Genomic DNA, 19539 nt, shown 5'->3' with positions numbered 1-19539 from the left:
TCTCTTCTCTTCTCTTCTCTTCTCTTCTCTTCTCTTCTCTTCTCTTCTCTTCTCTTCTCTTCTCTTCTCTTCTCTTCTCTTCTCTTCTCTTCTCTTCTCTTCTCTTCTCTTCTCTTCTCTTCTCTTCTCTCTCTCTCTCTTCTCCTCCCTCTACAGGCTGTGGTCATTCATATCTCTACGACAGAGTCATAGGTGGAGAAGATGCAGTAAGCCAGAAGTGGCCATGGCAAGTGAGCATTCAAGAATCCAACAATCACCTGTGCAGTGGAACCATAGTTGCCTCTCAGTGGGTGATGACAGCTGCTCATTGCGTGAAGAAGTGAGTTGAAGCATTTCCAAGACTCTTCCAAGCCAATCAGTTAATCAGTAGGTCTGGATAAATATCATTTGCCCCACCCATTTTACAATGCTATGGGGTAAATGCTTGCAAACTGTCCCGTAACTCCGAGTCCAGGTCTATTTCCCATTTTAGCAGGATAGTTGGGTTAGTAGTGGGGGAGGTTAAGTGCAAGAAGAATGATCTGGAAAACTATAAAAAGCCCAGAGTGTCACGGTTTTGTCTGGAGTAAGTAGATGTAGGCTACAGAAATCAGAGAAGGTGGCATGATCCATCATCAAGACAGTTGTAGGATGTATGTTTAGTCTACTTAAGAGAATCCTTTGAAAGGTTCAAACTTTTCTTTCAATGTAGACTAATGGAGTCTCTGCAGAAGAGGTTTTAAAGCCCCTTCACCATCTCTAACCATTGTTATCTAGCACCTGCTCAGAAAAGGAAAAAAGTCCAAACCCAAGTCAAACCATTTCTGACAACTCTAATTTTTATATATATAATATTCTAATTTTTAGAATATTCTTAAGACTATTACTTAAGCTCAAATCAGCTAACCAATCAATCAACATTTATTAGGCATTTCCTATGAGCTAGACACTGCTAAGTATGCAGGGAAACAAAGAAAAGCAATAAATCAATAGATGGATGGATGGATGAATGGATAGATGGATGGATGGGTGAGTGGATCAATGAGTCAATATATAATGAATGAATGAGTGGATGGATGAATGAATAAGTAAAACAACACACTACCGAGCCCCTGCCCCCCAAAGAGCTGACATCCAAATGTAAGTAACTAGGTCCATACAAGATCTAGTAATAGTAGGTGATAAGTAATTGGAGAGTAGAAGGCACTAGCAGCTGAGAAAGTAGAGTTGAAAACCAGAAAGGCCACATACAAGGAAGGATTTGAGCCGAGTCCTAAAGGAGACAGGGAATCTAGGAAACAGAGATAAGGAGGGAGAGCATCCTAAACTTTGGAGATAGGACAGTGCAAAGGCATAAGATACACTAGGCCTTAGCAGCTCTTTGCTCTTACTTGGGTCCTCTCCTTTCCTGCTCTTCCCATTCACAGCCAAGTAGATCAAGGCAAATCCTTGAAGCTATTTAAACTAAATCTTGGAACTTATTTGAAGACTACAATTCTCCCTGTGTCTTCTCTTCTTTAAGGTAAACATTGCTATTTTATTGAACAGATCCTCATATGGCATGATCTTTAGTCCCCACATCATTCTAGTTAAATCTTCTCTGAATGTTCTCTAGCTTATCCATTTCCTTCTTACAATATGATACCCAGAAGTGAACCTTGTACTTCAAAAGAAGGACAACAGGAAAAAATGTTAGATTTGGAATCAGATAACCTAGATTTAAATAACCTGGACTTTGATTTATTAAAAAAAAAAGGAGGGGGAAGGACTAGATAACTTTAAGGTCCATTCTGGCTCTAAACTTATGTGATATGGCAATAGATTAACCAATACTTTATCTATTTCATTTGTTTTTTCAAAATATTATCTCCTAGTCTTATTTATTAGTTCAATAGTTCTTTTACTTTCAATATTAATTTCTCCTTTGATTTTTAGGATTTCCAATTTGGTCTTTATCTGAGGATTTTTAATTTGTTCTTTTTCTAGTTTTTTCAGTTGCATGCCCTATTCATTGATCTCCTCTTTCTCTTTTTTGTTGATATAGGCACTCAGGGATATACATTTTTCCCCTGAGTATTGCTTTGGCTATATCCCATAAATTTTGATATGTTCTCTCCTCATTGTCATTCTCTTTAATGAAATCAATAATTGTTTCTATGATTTGTTCTTTAACCCACCAGTCTTTGAGAATTAGATTATTTTTTAATTTGCCTCTCCATGAACTCTTACTAATTGTAATTTTTATTGCATTGTGATCTGAAAGAGTTGCATTTGGGGGGCAGCTGGGTAGCTCAATGGATTGAGAGCCAGGCCTAGAGACGGGAGGTCCTAGGTTAAAATCTGGCCTCAGACACTTCCCAGCTGTGTGACCCTGGGCAAGTCACTTGACCCCCATTGCCTAGCCCATACCACTCTTCTGCCTTGGAACCAATTCACAGTATTGGCTCCAAGACAGAAGGTAAGGATTATTTAAAAAAAAGAATTGCATTTATTATTTCTACTTTTCTGCATTTGTTTGCAATGTTTTTATGCCCTAGTACATGGTCAATCTTTGTATATGTATCATGTGCTACTGAAAAGAAGATATATTCTTTTTTATCCCTATTCACTTTTCTCCAGATATCTATTAACTCTAATTTTTCTAAAATTTCATTCACTTCCCTTACTTATTTCTTATTTATTTTTTGTTTTGATGTATCTAGATCTGATGGGGGAAAGTTGAGGTCCCTCACTAGTATAGTTTTACTATCTATATTCTCCTTAAGCTCCAATAATTTCTCCTTTAAAAAAAATGGTTATTATACCATTTGGTGCATATATGTTGAGTACTGGTATTTCTTTGTTGTCTATACTGCCTTTTATCAGGATATAATTACCTTCCTTATCTCTTTTAATCAGATCTATTTTTGCTTTAACTTTGTCAGATCCTGACTGCTACTCCTGTCTTCTTTTTCTCAGTTGATGCCCAATAAATTCTGCTCCAGCCTCTTACCTTTAACCTGTGTGTGTCTACCTGCCTCATATGTGTTTCTTGTAAACAACATATGGTAGGATTTTGGTTTTTAATCCACTCTGCTATCTGCTTCTGTTTTATGGGTGAGATCATCCCATTAACATTTACAGTTATGATTACCATCTGTGTATTCCCCATCATTTTGATTTCCTCTTTTAATCCTGCTCTTTCTCTTTTCACTGTTTCCTTCTACACCAGTGTTTTGCTCTTAATTTTTCTCCCTTTCCCCCTCTCTTATTTTACTCCCTTTCTACCACCTTCCTTCTTATTCCCCTCCTACTTCTTTTTAGGATCTTTTAAGCGCCACCCCACAATTTTTCCCTCCTCAAATTACTCTCCTCCCCACATCCCTCTTCCTTATTCCCCTTCTACTTGACTAAAGGATAAGATAGGATTCTAAATCCCAACAAATCTGGCTGTTCTTCCCTCTCTGAACCAATTCCAGTGAGAATAAGGTTTAAATATTGCCTGTCACCACCCTCATCCTCCCCTTCTTGCAATAGTATTCTCCCTCCACCACACACCTTTTTATGTGATATAATTTATCCCATTTTACCTCTTCCTTTGCATTTCTCTTAGTACAATCCTCTTTTTCCCCCCTAATTTTTTACATATCATTCTAAACGGCTTAATATCACACCCTCTGCCTATGTATATTTTTTCTATCCACTATGATAATGCTAATAATTTTTAAAAGTTACAGATATCATTTTTCCATATGGGAATATAATCAATTTGACCTCATTGAAGCCCTTACATTTTTTCTTTCTTATTTGCCATTTCATGGTTCTCTTGAATTTTGTATTTGGACATCAAATTTTCTGTTTAAGTCTGGTATTTTGGGGGGGAATGCTTAGAAATCTTTTATTTTATTAAATGCCCATACTTTTCCCCTGAACTGCTGCTGTCCTTGCCTCTGCTGTGGAGACATGAGTGAGTCCAGAGCAATTGAGCTTCAGATCTCACTGCCAGGGCCTAGAGCCTCCAGGGGTAGGTGTGAGGTGCTTTTTTGTTAGTGTAGCCCATGTCCTAGAATCCTGAGGTTGCCCAGGTCCTGGTGGTTAAGGGGTGGTTGGCCTGCACTTTTCCTTGTGCACTTTTGCCCCCTTACATGGTGGAAATTCATTCTCTGCCCATCTTTCACATTGTATTTAGTGAGAGAGCCCTCTTGCTCATCCTGCTTTGACTTCTGTCCTTTTGAGAGGCTTTTTAAAGATTGGTTTGGAAGGATATTCAGAACAGTTTCAAGATTTTCCTGTTACTATACTGTCATCTTGGTTCCACCCCCGTGGTCTGGTGATAAATAGTAAGCATATATGTAGAACTTGAAGTTTACAAAACACTTTACATGTGCTATCTCATTTGATCTTCATAACAACTCTGGGAGATAAGTGCTATTATTATCCCTGTTTTGCTGAGAGAGGTTTTATGACCTACCTAATGTCATATAACTAATAAGGGTCTGAGATAAGATTTGAATTTAGGTCTTTCTTATTCCAGGTGCAGGATTCTTTCTTGATCCAGACTGATGAAGTAAAACTAGTATGGTAGCACTAACTTTTCCCACTGTATGGACAGTATAGCCTCTTATCAGGGGTTCTTAAAAGTAAACACACACACATATTTAACCATACATATATGTATATAACTATTTCAGCATCATCAGTTTCCTTTGTAATCCTGTGTATCTTATTTTATACATTTAAAAACATGATTCCAAGAAGGATCAGCCAGTTCATCAAAGTTCATCAAACATAAAAAGGAGTTAAGAACCCTTCTAAATGTAGCCTAATGAAGATCACATTAGTTTTCCTGGTCACTGTATCACAGTGATCAGTAATATAGACTTGTAGTTCTTAAATTCTCAGACCTCTTTCTCAAAAGCTTGACTAGCCAGATCTTTTGAATTCTTCACTTATGAAATTGATTCTTTTGAAACCAAGTAAGTTCGAGACTTTCCATGGGTCTTCATCATATTTGATCTCATTAAAATCAGCCCATCATTGTGGCTTGCCAAGATCTGTGATCCTGTCTCTATCCTTCAGTGTAGGAGCTTTCCCAACAAGTGTTTTTTTTAACTCTTTCCTTTCATCTTAGAATTAATGCTGTGTATTGGTTCTAAGGCAGAAGAGCAGTAGGACTAGGCAATGGTGGTTAAGTGACTTGCCCAGGGTCACACATCTAAGAAGTGTCTGAGGCCAGATTTGAACCTAGGACTTCCCAGCTCTAGGCCTGGCTCTCACTCCACAGAGCCACCTAACTGCCCCCTCCCAACCAATTTTGAGGCTGAGTATTTTACACATCCTCTGAGAAACATAGTGTACAAGACTAGAGAGGAGACGGCCCTGCTGCCTCTCTACCCTGGTCAGACCACATTTATATTGTGATGTTTTGTTATGAGGACCACATTTTAAGGAGAACATTGAATTGACAAGCCTGGGTTCCAGAAAAGGACCAAAGTGATCAAAATCCTGAGATTATGTCATATGAGAATTGGTAAAAGAAAATGGGAATATTATCTTCAAGAAGGTTTGTAGGGGAGAGAGAGAGGACATAGCCATCTCCAAATATTTGAAGGATTTTAATGTAGAAGAGATGAGATTTGTTTTACTTTGTCTTAGGAGTCAGAACTAGTGACAATGAATAGAAGTTGTAAAGAAGCACATTTGGACTTGATATGAGGAGAAACTTTCTAATGATTAGAGCTACCCAAAAGTGGAATGGGTTTTCTCAGAAGGTAGCAGTTTCTCATGACCTCTTGAGTTCTTTAAAAAGAAGTTAGGTGATTGTTAGTTTGGTTAGGTTGTGGAGAAAGTTCTCTTCAGGTCCAGGTTGAAACTGATGGCCTCTAAGGGTCCTTCTAGTTCTGAAATTCTCTGATTCTATGTTATCTGCAAGTCTGATAAGGCTGACATCTATGCTTTCACCCAAGTCATTGGCAAACACATTGATCAGCACAAGACTACAGGCAGATCCCCATGGGATCTCATGAGAAAACTCCCGTTCAGTTGGCATTATTCACTGACTCTTTGAAGATGAGCATTTTCTGAAAATTCTGAATCTTAAGTTCTGCTTGATACCATCAGCCATAAATAAGTGTGATGGTGGGAAATAAAACGAAATATATTTTGACTCAAAAGGAAGAATTTTATATCAACACTCTACAATACTGACATTCTCTGGATTCAGAGGGATCTCCCTGTTACTAATGGTATTCAAAAATAGTTTGGATAGTCATGTACCAGGGAGGCTGCTGGAGAAATTCCTGATGCTTACAGGTCCTCTCCAAGATTCTGTGACTCTTAAATCACATCCTTGTACAACATTCTAAAACACCACGTTGTTGTTGCCTTTGTGCAAGATGCAGACTTTCCAGGGTGAACCATCTAGTCTGATCCTCTCATTTTACAGATAATTAAACTGTGATCCAAGAGGGTCAGTAGTTTGCTCAAGGTCACCCAGCTAGTAAATTGCATAGCCAGGACTTGAACTCATGTTTTCTGACATCTCGTCCAATACTCCTTCTACTTTGACATGAAGGTGACTGTATTGATGCCTTTTCTTTCAAACAGTGACTTTTCTTATAATGTCTACATGGGGACCACGAAACTCAATGAAAGCAGTGAAAATTCTCTCCGGGTCTCAGTTGAGAAGGTGGTGATTCATCCCAACTTCCAGGAGAATAGATACTGGTCATGGATTGGCCGTGAGAACGACATAGCCCTCCTCAAGCTGGTCCAGAAGTTGAATTACACCAAGCACATTGCCCCTATCTGCATTGCCTCCTCCAAGTTCCAAGTGAAACCTGGGTCCTTTTGCTGGCTAACAGGCTGGGGTATGACCAAAGTACCCACTCCAGGAAAAGAAGGTGAGGAAATAGCTCCATGGAAAGAAAGATCTGGCCTTGTTCCCCACACCAGGTATCCTTCATTGGGCTTGGGTTCTTCTGCCTTAGCTCTTGTATATCACAGCATTCACTGTACCCAATCCAGCTTCTGAGTCCTACTTGCCACATACATCTGCAGCTACCTACTTCTTGACTAGTCTAATTTTATATCCTTATTATTAATTAATCTAACCTATTTCCTAACTATTTCCTGACTAGTCTATTATTTGACCAGGAAGAGTATTTATTTACCTTTCTTGAGCAAAACATAGATTTAAAAAAAAATCCGTGGTTTTTATTTACTGATTCCAGACAGTGCAAACAACACCAAAGTCTTTTTATCCAAAGCCCCAAACTCACCATTTCCATACCAAAATTTTTCTTAAAACAAATCCAATTATGTGACTCCTACACACTGAAGAAATTCCCAGCAAAATTGCACCAGTAAAAGCTACTGTTATTTACAGACTTTAAAAATGACAAAACAAGAGTCAGCTGGGTGGCTCAGTGGATTGAGAGTCAGGCCTAGAGTTGGGAGGCTGTAGATTCAAATCTGGCCTCAGACACTTCCTAGCTGTGTGACTCTGGGCAAGTCACTTACCCTTCATTGCCTAGTCCTTACCATGTTTCTGCCCTAGAACCAATACACAGTATTGATTCTAAGATGGAAGATAAGGGTTTTAATTTAAAAAAACATTAACGAAATTTTTTTAAATGATGAAACAGCACGCATTGGACCCAGTTAACTGCCTTGCTTTCCTCCTCCCATTACCACCAGTCCTCAAAGCCAAATTGATTATTTTATTACTTAACAAATTAAGTTCAGAATGATTGGATCATATTATAGTCTTTAAATATAAGATCTATGCAGATAGAGTTGAGGAGAGAAGCAATTCCAACCAGATAGATTAAAAATAATTCTAAAGTACAGGAGAAGCCTCTCCACCAGCAAATACATGTCTTGAATGGGCAGTGATTCTGCCAACCCAGATTAGGCAAAGGGATCATCCTGCAAATTTACCCAAGTTCTTATCCACGATTCTAGAGTTTCCAAGAGAATTTCCAAGAAGGTAGCCAAAGCCCACCAAATCCCCACTTCCCTGGACCTAGTATAAACTCCCTCTCTGTTTGAGTTTGTAGCATCTCAATCTGCTGACAGCATCTGTGTCATGTATGTATGCTGTCCCCATCCCTTTTCTGTCCCTGAGTCACTGCTGATTCCTGAGGCCTCACTTCCAGATGTTCCCTACAACCAAAATTATGTGTCATGATTTGATATGAAACCTTTACTTTGCTCCCCATTGTGCCCTTCCCCCATTTAGTAATCCCTCTTTCCCGCTCCCAGGGAAAGATTTCACTAAGGTATAAGGGCCCGAATGGATTTTTTTCCCTCAGGAGCATTTGTACTTGAGCAGAAGAGTCTGAGTAAGACATGATTGATTAACAAAAGGAATCATGCTCTGAAGATGGAATTTCAGAGTCAGACTTTCTGTTTATTTATTTGTTACATTTAAATACCCAGTTAACTCCCTCCTCTCTCCTCCCCTCCCTGACTAGAGAAGGCATCATTTGGCAAAAAAGATATACGTATGTATAAAACTTATATTTAAAAATATGTCTTACTTATTTCTATTTATCAGTTCTTTCTCTGGAGATGGACACATTCAAGTCACTCTTCAAACAGTATTTCTGTTGCTGCATATAATGTTCTCTTGGTTCTGATCATTTCACTTTTCATATTTCATGTAGGTCCCCCCAAAATTAACCCTTTGTCATTTCTTACAATGTAATAGTATTCCATCACAATCATATGCTATTTGTTTAGTGCACTCCTTCAATGTTCATTTCTTTGCCCCCACAAAGAAAGCTGCTATAAATATTATAGAACATAGAGTTTCTTTTCCACTTTCATTGATCACCTTAGGAAATAAATTCCAAGAGTGGTATTGCTGGATCAAAAGATATACAGAATTTCATAACCCTTTGAGTATAATTCCATATTGTTTTCCAAAATGGTTGGATCAGTTCACAATTCCACCAAGACTGTATTTGTGTGCTCATTTTTCCATACCTCCAACATTTTCCATTTTGCCTTTTTATCATTTTAGCCAACCTGATAAGTGCCAGATGATACCTTGGAGTTATTTTGATATGCATAATCAATAATGATTTAGAACATTTTTTCATATATTTACATATAGCTTTGGTTTCTTCATCCAAAAATGATATGTTCATATATTTTGACCATTTACCAATTGGGGAATGACATATATTTGTTATATATTTGACAAAGTTCTCCATCTATTTTAGATATGAGGCTTCTGTCCAAGAAACTTTCTCTAAAATTCCCCCTTCCAACTTACTACTTTCCTTCTTTCTAATCTTGGCTATGTTAGTTTTATTAGTACAAAACCTTTTCAATTTAGTGTATTCAGAATTATCCTTTTTGACATCTCACAGTGCTTTCTTTTAAAAACAACAACAACAACAACAACAACAAATAACCCTTACCTTCCATCTTAGAATCAATACTGTATATTGGTTCCAAGGCAGAAGAGCAGTAAGGGCTAGGCAGTGGGGATTAAGTGACTTGCCCAGGGTCACACAGCTGGGAAGTATCTGAAACCAGATATGAACCCAGGACCTTCCCACTCCAGGCCTGGGCCCAGAACCACTGAACCACCCAGCTGCCTTGTTCATGATGCTATCTCCTTTTTAATTCATAAATTCTTCTCCTATCCATAAATCTGATACATAATGTGTTCCCTGATCTGATTTGTTTGTTATACCTCCCTTTTTGCCTAGGCCATGCACCCATTTTGATCTTATCTTGGTAAATGGTGTAAGATACTGGTCTATATCTAGTTTCTGCCAACCTGCTTTCCAGCTTTCCCAACATTTTTTACCAAATAATGAATTCTTATTCCAAAAACTTGATCTTTGCTTTTATTGAACACAAGGTTACTGTAATCTTTTACAATCTTTTACAGCTGTTTTACAATCTTTTACAGCTGTGTGTCTGTTCTGTTCCACTGATCTCCTTTTTTACTTCTTGTTAGTACCAGATAGTTTTGATAAAACTTTTTTTTAACGGAGAGGTGTTTTTTTGGATGCTTGTTTGTTTTTGGCCTTCTTCAAATGACAACCAGTGGACCAGTTAAAGGGTGAGGGGCAAGGAAGATCCAAAAGAAGCAGAAGCAAGAAGCTAGGTAGAGTAGAAAGAAACTAGGTGGGAGGTGAGAGATGTGCATATCAGTCCTGTATGTGAGCTTACTCTGGGCCTTAGTTTCTTCATCTGTAAAAAGACTTTATAAGGTGCCTTAGTGATATCTACTGTGTGTAGGTGCTATGCTGAGTGCTTTACAAATGTCGCCACCCTGGGAGGTAGGTGCTGTCATTATGCTGGTTTTACATTGTTGTTGTAGTCTAATCTAAGGTGTACCTGAACAGGAATTTCTTTACAGAATAGCTGAAGATTAGTTATCCAGTCTCTTCTCTTGAAGGCTTCCAGTGTTACATAGAGGGAATGCAGATTCCATGGCAGCTAGCTCTTCTCCTTTTGAACAGCTTTAATTGTTTTGTTTAGTTTTTAAGTTTTTCTTTAGTATCCAACATATTTATTGAAAACGAAACAAAAAGTACCAATGAGTCCTATATATAATCCATACACATGAAATCGTACTAGAAATAGAAATGCAATACACACAATCTAACATTTCAGAGAGTCAGAAATGGAGCCTTCTTTTTGTATTCTACAAAATCATTAGGGTTACCTGTTTTTCAGAATCCTAGGGAGAACTGTGGCCATACATAGCATTTTACTTTATTACATTTTTCATCTTTCATAACTGATTTGGGATCTGATGCTCTCAGAACTCTGGTAGCAGAACAAACTCTGACAAAGCCAAGCCTTTGAGACTTGGCGGGAGACAGACATATTCACTTCTCTAAAAGTCAGCCCGTTGAGGTTAGCTAGGGGGCTTAGAGGATCACAAGCCAGACCTGGAGATAAGAGGTCCTGGGCTCATATCTGGCCCCAGACACTTCCTAGCTGTGTGACTCTAGGTAAGTCACTTAACCCCATTGCCCAGCCCTTACCTCTCTTCTGTCTTGGAACCAATACTTAGTATTGATTCTAAAACAGAAAGTAAGGGTAAAAAAAAAGTGAACCCTGGGAGTGAAAGTATGTGTTTGTGTGTGCATGTGTGCCTGCTCAGGAATATCTTCAAAAGGGCTGTCAAGTGTATACTTAAAGAACTAAGGACTATGGCCAGATAAATATGTTTAGGTGATTATTGCTAGTACAGGACAAAATACACTTAAAACACAATCATTGGTCACTGTCACACAAGGGTCAAAGGCCTTGATGATATCTTTGAATGACTTGGGAGTGAAGGACAGTGAATTAGACCACTTTAATTATTAGGAAGTTTTCCTTCAAATGGCACTAAAATCCAAGTCTCTTGCAACTTTGCTAATTGCTCAGTTCATTCACTCATTCCCCAAATATTTACTAAATGCTTATTATATTATAAGACCCCATGCTTGAGGCCCTCTACCATGTCTAATACCCTATCTCCATGATGACTTGCTCAAGGCTTGAAGACAACTATTCCTCCATCTCTACTTAGAAACCTCTTCTTATTCAGTTGAGTTCAATCATCCTCAGATTGCTGGATTTTGAACTTGACACAGTCTTTAGAGGTCATCTATCAAAGTCAATCCTTTCACTTTACAAAGGAAGAGCCTACTAGAAATGAAAAAGTGACTTGTCCATAGGCACATGCATCAGGTTACAGAGCTAAAATTCAAACCCAGGTCCTCTGATTCCAAATCTAATGCCCAACTGCATATATATATATTGAGAAATCTTCCTGTTTCTAGGTCCTAAATGCAGTATGCTCTTCCAAGGTCTGGTCTGCCTATTTTGATTCTCCTGAACTGGCTAGGAGTAAGGATCCTATGTTCTCTCTCCCCCTATGACTCCTGAAAATTTTTCTTATTTCCCTGTTTTGATTTATTGGTTCATTCTACAATTTCAAGCCCATTCTAGGCCAATTGAAAAGCCTTGCAAAGGCCTGGCAAGTTTGTAAGGAATTGTTCTTATTGCTACATAATCCCTTGACTAGCAAAGTATCTTATTACCCTTATTCCCTTTCAGGAATAGTTGTGTCTTGCCAGCAGGTAAATGGAACAATTCCCATTCCTTCACAATCTAGCAATTCAACCCAACTCATGAATGATACCCCACAACCCTGCTTTTAATTAGTTTGGGAATTGTGTCATCCAAGGGTCACCTGATGGCATATGTACCCTGAAAAGAGACTCGTGGGGGTAAAGGAGGGCAGGAAAGCTCTCTAAGTACTGCAAGACCTACCATAGTGATGGGGGTGTAGATGAGTTCTGTTCAGTTTCAAGACAGAATGGAAACGAAGGAATGGAAACAATGGTCAAGGGGAAGGTTTTGGCTCAATGTAAGGGAAAACCTCCAAAACTGAATGGGAGCTCTTCCTCATTAGAGGGCCAGAAGCAGAACTTGGTTGGTCAGGTGGCAGGGATGCTCCTGGGGGGACTCTCCCTGAAGGTAAGGTTGGCCAGAATGACCGCTGAAGTCCTTCAGCTCTGACATCCTTTGCCTCTAGAATCAGGACACACAGCTGCAAGCTCTCACCTCACACCTCATAGTGGGCATCCTTCCCCATTCTTTTCAGAGTCTCATGGAAACCAGGGTTGAAGATGAACTCTGGGGGATTGGAAAGAACTATTTGGTGGTGGCAAAAAAATTTTAGTTTGTCAAATGACTTATCACTTGTTTATATGGATATAGGATTGGGGGTTTTGGTTTTAAAAGATTGCTCTGTTGCAAAAATGAATAATATGGAAATAGGTGTGTGATAACATTTGTATAACCCAGTGCTTACTGGGTCCAAGAAGAGGGAGGGAAGAGGGGAGGAAAAGAAAATGAATCCTGTAAATATGGAAAAATATTTAAAAAATTTTTTTCGTTTGTAGCGAAAGGAGAGAGGTATAGGTTCTTTCATTGCTTTCCCCTCTGCTGGACCTTCAAAATGGACTACAGTGACTAAAGGAGATTATTAGCACAGCCATGCTCTAAGCACTGCATGGGCTAGCAGAGTCATGCCCTCGTGCTTTTTCATGGGCTTTGGGATGTTCTGGCTGAGTGGGGGAAGCAGTGGGGATGCAGTGGGGGGACCACGGAATATGGAAAGCTCTAACCACTGAGGTCTCTTCCACCCCAAACCCCGACAGAGACATTGTCTCCAAAACTTCAGGAAGCTGAGATCTCCGTCATGAGCAATGATGATTGTGACACCTTTTACCATGAAGCCTCACAAGTGCCCACCATTGTCCGCATCATCTCTGTTGGCATGCTGTGCAGCGATTACTCTCGAGGAAGAGACTTCTGTATTGTGAGTTCTCCACTGTGTAAGAGCCAGTGCTTAGCACAGTACCAGGCACTTACTAGGTGCTTAATAAAAGTTTATTAATTGAGGGATCTATGGAAAGAAACTTCCCCCTGCCTTGGGACCCACCCCCGAGTCTCAGCCCCATCTTTCAGCTCTCACAAAACACTTAGTCATTGTCAGGGAAGGGCATGACTGGCAGGAGTCCATAGGAGCTTAGCATAGGATTTAGAAATATCACACAACTAAGGTGCCCAGAAACAAATTGTGGAACATAATTCTGTAATCTCAAGTCTATGTGAGGCAACTAGGTGGCACCATTGTGCATAGCTCTGGATTCAGTCTGGAAGCCATGAGTTCAAATCCAGTCTCAGATATTTACTAGCCATGTGTGGGCAAATCACCTTAACATCTATCTGCCTCAGTTTCCCTACCTGTAAAATGGAGATGTTAATAGCACCTCCCTCCCAGGGTTATTGTGAGGATAAAATGAGATTACATTCATGGACTACTTTGTAAACCTTTGGATACTATATAAAAGGTATTATTATTATGAATAGTCAGCATTATGTTCCTATAAATGCTAGCCATTATTATTGTTACTGATAACAATAATAGTTATTGTCATATTGTTAGAGCTTTCATAGATAATAATAATAGCTACCTTTTAGATAGTGCTTATTATGTGCCAAGCTCTGTTAAGGGCATTGCAAATATTATGCCATTTGATCTTCTTAAGAGCCCTAAGAGGTAGGTGTTATTATTATACTTATTTTACATTGTTGTTCTTATCTAATCCATGGTGTTCTGAACAGAAATCCCTTGACGGAATCCCTGAATATTAATTATCCAGTCTTTTTCCTTGAAAGCCTCTAAAATAGTAGAGAATGCATACTTAGTGTATCCTAAGCAGCTAGCTCCTTTTCCTTTGGGGCAGTTTTAATTGTTAGGAAGTTTTTCCTCAGATTGTACTAAACCCTGCATCTCTTACAACTTTGCTAATTGCTCAGTTTGTTCATCCCCCAAATATTTATTAAATGTGAATAAAATTACAAGACCCTCTGCTAATAGATACAACATAGACAGTCCTTTGCTCTAAGACCAAGCAGAACAAGTCTGGCCTTTCTGCCAAGAGACTCCCTTGAAGAGAATGACCACATCCACCCCATTCCCAAAGTTTTCCCTTCCCCAGATTAGGCATCTGCAGGCATGGCCTTCCGTGCTCTGCCCTGCCCAACATTGTTGCTACACTTCAGGCTCAGAGGTGAGCCCAGCTCTCCAAGTGTGATCTATCTGACAGGACTAAGGACAACAGGACTCTTCCCACCTTCTTCCTGACACTACAATTCTCTGAAAGCAATCTAAGGGCAACTTTACTTTGTTGGTTGCCTTGGTATAGTCACAAGCTTTTCTCTTTGGAATTTGTTGTCTAGCCACACAGTTCAATGGAATCCATTTCGATTCAGTTCAACAAGTCTTTTGTTAAGTACCTACTCTGCCCTCAAGGAGTTTAAATATTTCAGGGGCTGTGGAGAAGGAGGGATTCTGCACTTATATAGATAAACAACAAAATAAATACAAATAAAATTAATACAAGTTAATTGGAGGGGGTTCTGGCAACCAGAGGAATTAAGAAAGTCCTTTGGTAAAAAATTCCATTTCACCTGAGCCTCAAAAAGAAAAGATGAGTGTCTGCAGAGGTAAGGAGGAAAAACAGTTCTGGCATGGGGGAATAGAACCTATACAACATCAGAGATGTCAAATATTTTTCCTCCCTTCCACCTCTACCCCTGGGGGAAAAAAAGGAAAGGAAAAAACCTTTGTCATAAACATACATGGTCAAACAAAACAAATTCCAATGTGGACTTTGTCCAAAAATGTGTAGAAGTAGAAGAGATGAAGAAGAGGTGGCAAGAATATATAGAACTATACAAGAACATCCCCTATAACCATAGTGGTGTGGTTACTGATCTAGAGCCATATATTACAAAGAATGAAGTCAAGTGAGTCTTAGGAAGAAGTATTTTAAACAATAAGGTTAAGATCCTAAAAGATGATGCTCTTAAAGTGCTGTACTCAATATGCCAGAAAATTTGGAAAACTCAGTAGTAACCACTGAAAACTGACAATGCCAAACAATGTTCAGATTACGAAAAAAAAAATATATGCTAATTTCAACATCAGCAGCCTTAAGTATAAGATTCTTCAAGCTGGGCTTTAGCAATATGTGAACCAAGAATTACGAGTACAGGCTGGTTTTTAAGGAGGCAATAGAACTAAAGACCAAATTGCCAACATTTGTTGGATTATGGAAAAAACAAGGGAGATCCAGAAAAACACCTTTGCCTGTTTCATCGACTACACCAAAGTCTTTGTGCGGATCACAGCTAAATGTAGGAAGTCCTCAAAGAGATGGAAGTACCAAATCACCTTACTTGTCTCTTAAGGAACTTTATATGTGGGACAAGAAGCAGCAGTTAGAAACAAATGTGGAACAACTGATTGGTTTAAGACTGGGAAAGGAGTATGACAAGGCTGTTATTATTCATCTTATTTATTTAACATATATACAGAGTACATCATGTGAAATACCAGGCTTGATAAATCAAAAGCTAGAATTAAGTTTGCTGGGAGAATATCAACAACCTCAGATATGCAAATGATACCATTCTAATGGCTGAAAGTGAAGAAAACTTAAGAAGCCTCTTGATGAGAGTGAAACAGGAGAGTGTAAAAGCTGGCTTGAAGCTTCATATGAAAAAAAAAAAAAAAAAGGACCTTTGGTAACTGGTTCTATCACTTCCAGGCAAATAGAAGGAGAAGGAATGGAAGCAGTGTCAGATTTTATATTCTTGAGTTCAAAGATCACTGCAGACAGAGATTGCAGCCATAAAACTAAAAGACACTTGCTCCTTGGAAGAAAAGCACATCTATGGCAAATCTGGACAGAACATTGAAAAGCAGAGAGATCATCTTGCTGACAAAGATCCATATAATCAAATACTATGGTTTTTCTTCTAGTATGGCTGTGAGACTTGGACTTTACAAAAAGCTGAGTGCCACAGAGTTGATGCTTTTGAATTGTGGTGATAGAGTCTCTTGGGCGGCAAGGAGATCAAAACAACCAATACTTAAAGAAATTAATTCAGACTATTCACTGGAAAGAGAAATAATGAAGCTGACAATTAAATACTTTGGCCACATAATGACAAGAGAAGACTCATTGGAAAAGACCCTGATGTTGGGAAAGAATGAAGCGAAAAGGAGAAGGGGTGGCATAGGATAAGATTTCATGGAAGCAATGAAAATAAGCATGGACAGATTTTGGGAGATAGTGGAGAGAAGAAGGGCCTGGCATGCTATAGAGTCACAAAGAGTTGGACACAACTGAATGACTAAACAGCAGCACATACATGTGTGCATACGTGCATATACACATACATTCCTATATGTGTATATACACACATGCACACACACATATACTTATGTCTCTATGAATCTCCTACACTCTCCATTTCTAGTAGAAAGCCTTCAGGCAGATTTACTAGACTCCAGGCAAAAGTTTTCTTCCTAGTGCTCATTTGTAATATTGTATCCCTAGATGCCAAGAGACCATATTTCCTATATGTCAAGACTTAGTTCAGGTATCTAAATTTCTTTCTGTTTTATCACCCAGCTCTTCACTTTCCAAATCTACCTTTTGCTTTCTGAAGCTTGCAACTGGAAGAAGGAGAGAAGACATCATCTCCTTCACAACTGGTTGATGGTGTCTTATAGAATCAGATGGCAAAATGGAGAGCAGCAGACTGGGGGCAATAAGGGGAGTTCAGAGCATGGCACCTGGAGTTCGGATCTTACCCTCTTCCGACTGTGCCAGGCGCTTCCACTGCGATACCCCAACAGCCCCTTGCCCAATCTTCAGCAGGAAGTCAACCACCAGTCGCCACGGCGCTCTGTTCCTGGAGTCTTCTGAAGAATGCTTTCTGTTGCCAGATTTTCTGACTTTCCCAAACCCACTAGATTTCTCCCAGTGTGCAAGGGGCAAACTGTAACGTATCGTGCTATAGTTGTAGTCCCAAGCAACACAAGCGTACCCACAGTTACCGTATCCCACTCAGGCTTAGACGCTGCCTAGACGTCTGTTTGTACTATGAGCTTCCCCGCCCAAGGACAAGCAGGCCTTGGTGCTTCATCCTCCCCCGTCCTCACTAATAACTCCGCTTCGCCTCTCTCTCTACAGGGAGATGATGGGAGCCCACTCGCCTGTGAAGTTGACAACACCTGGTTCCAGGCAGGTCTGGTGAGCTGGTCCCTGGGATGTGCTCAACCAGAAACCCCAGGTGTCTATTCTCGGATCAGCGAGTACTCCACTTGGATAGATAGGGTGGTAGCAGAGCTCAACCATACAGTCTCCATCCTCCTCACCTGCTCCTGGATCACACTCCTCTCCCTGCTCTTGCTGCTTTGTCTCATGATGGTCCTGTGAACTCTCTCACTTCCCTTCAATTCCCTCTCCCCCACCCACTGTCAGACCCCTACTATCTCTGGAAGCTTTCCTTCACTTTAATTCCAAGGCCGAGTAGGCAGATCAAGAAGCTATCTGAGGATATCTGTGGCCACTTGGGCAGGAGGTGGGGCGAGAGAGAGAGAGGGATAGTTCCTTAAGAAGGGACAGGATACCAAGATTCATTGTTTAAGATAATTGGGTCCCATAGACCTTGTTGAAATGGGAAGAAAGGAGCAGGATGCCCTTTGACAACCCTGGAAAAGGGAAGAATCAGAATGAATGGTTCTAGAAATTGATAGAAAGTTGGCAGCCATTCAACTCAAGCAGAAGGAGCTAAAGGTGACTTGGGGGCAAGGGCTTGGTACATAAGTTCTCACTCAGGTTAAACAGATTAGCACAGTATTGTTTTACATATAACAGGGACTCAATAAATTCACGTTCATTGATGGATTATGATTCTCTCTTATTCACTAACATTCTAACCAATGAGGAGGTACCTTTCCTTGAGCCCAATGGACCTCTCTCTTGTAGGATTGATTATAATGTAACAGTTATACTGCATTATCTTATTTACGTGGGAAATGTCAAAGCTGCAATAACACTTAGAATATGATATAAAATATAATATAAAACAAAAATAACAGAATTGGAATGAATCATAGAGATCACCTAGTCCTATGCTTCATTTTACAGATGAAAAACAATTAAGTCTCAGAAAAATATCTTGCCCAAATTTCCTTGAGTGAATTAGTAGTATTGCTGAGATTAGAATTTAGGCCTCCTGATTTAAGGCATCATGAAATCTTGAGTCTGTTTTTTTTTTCTACCTCCATCCCAGAACATGAAGAGGGAAATTTCCTTCGTTAAAAGACACTCTCCTGAATTCCCATCTTTCCCTGTTGCCTCCTCAATAAAACCTTTACCCTCCCCTTCCTGTTGCCATCCTGGGCACACCTAGTTGAGGTACACTATTAATTTTTACTACAACATAAAAGATCTTGAGGCTAGGAAAGATGACTGGGTACAGTTGAAGGATACAGTTGAAGTCCCATGTGTAGTCTTCTATCACTCTATTAGCCTGACTCAAGTACCCAGACATTAATCATCTCTTCCAAAGCATCCCTGGCCATTATCTTACTGTTCATCAACAGAGTTCTTCCCCATGCCTTGACCCTTGGGATTACAGTTTAACTGGATAATCTCACTTCAAGAACAGATTAGAGCCACTCTCCAGAATGGAGGTTTAATGCCAATGAACCTGATGAAAAAGAATAACAGGCATCTACAGAGACCAAATGTATCTGCCTAGGGAACTCTCAAATGAGCTCAGAGCCAAGTAGAACTGGCACAAAAGATTGTAGGAAAGGAACATAACCAAGGATGAAGACCAATAGATGAGAGAGGCCAGTAAGAACAGTTTGGGAAAGCCTAAAGTCCAGTATATAAGAAAAGCCTGAGAAAATTGAGAAAGGGACAAAAAGAAGTTTAGGTTTGCTGTTTGGGAGGGAGAGCATCCGGAACCAGCCGGATCCAACTATGGGGTGTTCGGGAAACAGCCACCTGAGAGACCATAGGGGGAGGGAGGGGAACCATGCACGCAAGAAGACAAGGAAGTCTAATGGAACATGGCCCGTTTATTGCTGGTAAAGGACAAGAATATATATGTTCAGAGTGAGGGGGTTGACGGTCGGGATGAAAGGAGAAAGGAACAAGTAGGTACGAAGCAGGA

At 39.7% G+C, this 19539-nt stretch overlaps 1 protein-coding gene across 1 annotated transcript in view; it reads left to right on the top strand.

The window, feature by feature from the left end:
• PRSS50 (serine protease 50) overlaps positions 1-17789 on the top strand; it is a 21257-nt gene extending 3468 nt beyond the window's left edge. Inside the window, exons 3-6 of the mRNA XM_044656990.1 lie at positions 157-319; positions 6565-6860; positions 13149-13309; positions 17544-17789. Coding sequence (XP_044512925.1) covers positions 157-319; positions 6565-6860; positions 13149-13309; positions 17544-17789 — 866 coding nt within the window. The remainder of the gene's footprint in view (positions 1-156; positions 320-6564; positions 6861-13148; positions 13310-17543) is intronic.
• Positions 17790-19539: the final 1750 nt, after the last annotated feature.

Source organism: Gracilinanus agilis, chromosome 1 (assembly GCF_016433145.1).
Source record: "Gracilinanus agilis isolate LMUSP501 chromosome 1, AgileGrace, whole genome shotgun sequence".
NCBI lineage: Eukaryota > Metazoa > Chordata > Mammalia > Didelphimorphia > Didelphidae > Gracilinanus > Gracilinanus agilis.
The sequence above is the reverse complement of the archived record's forward strand: the minus strand, read 5'-3'. Positions and strand labels throughout refer to the sequence as shown.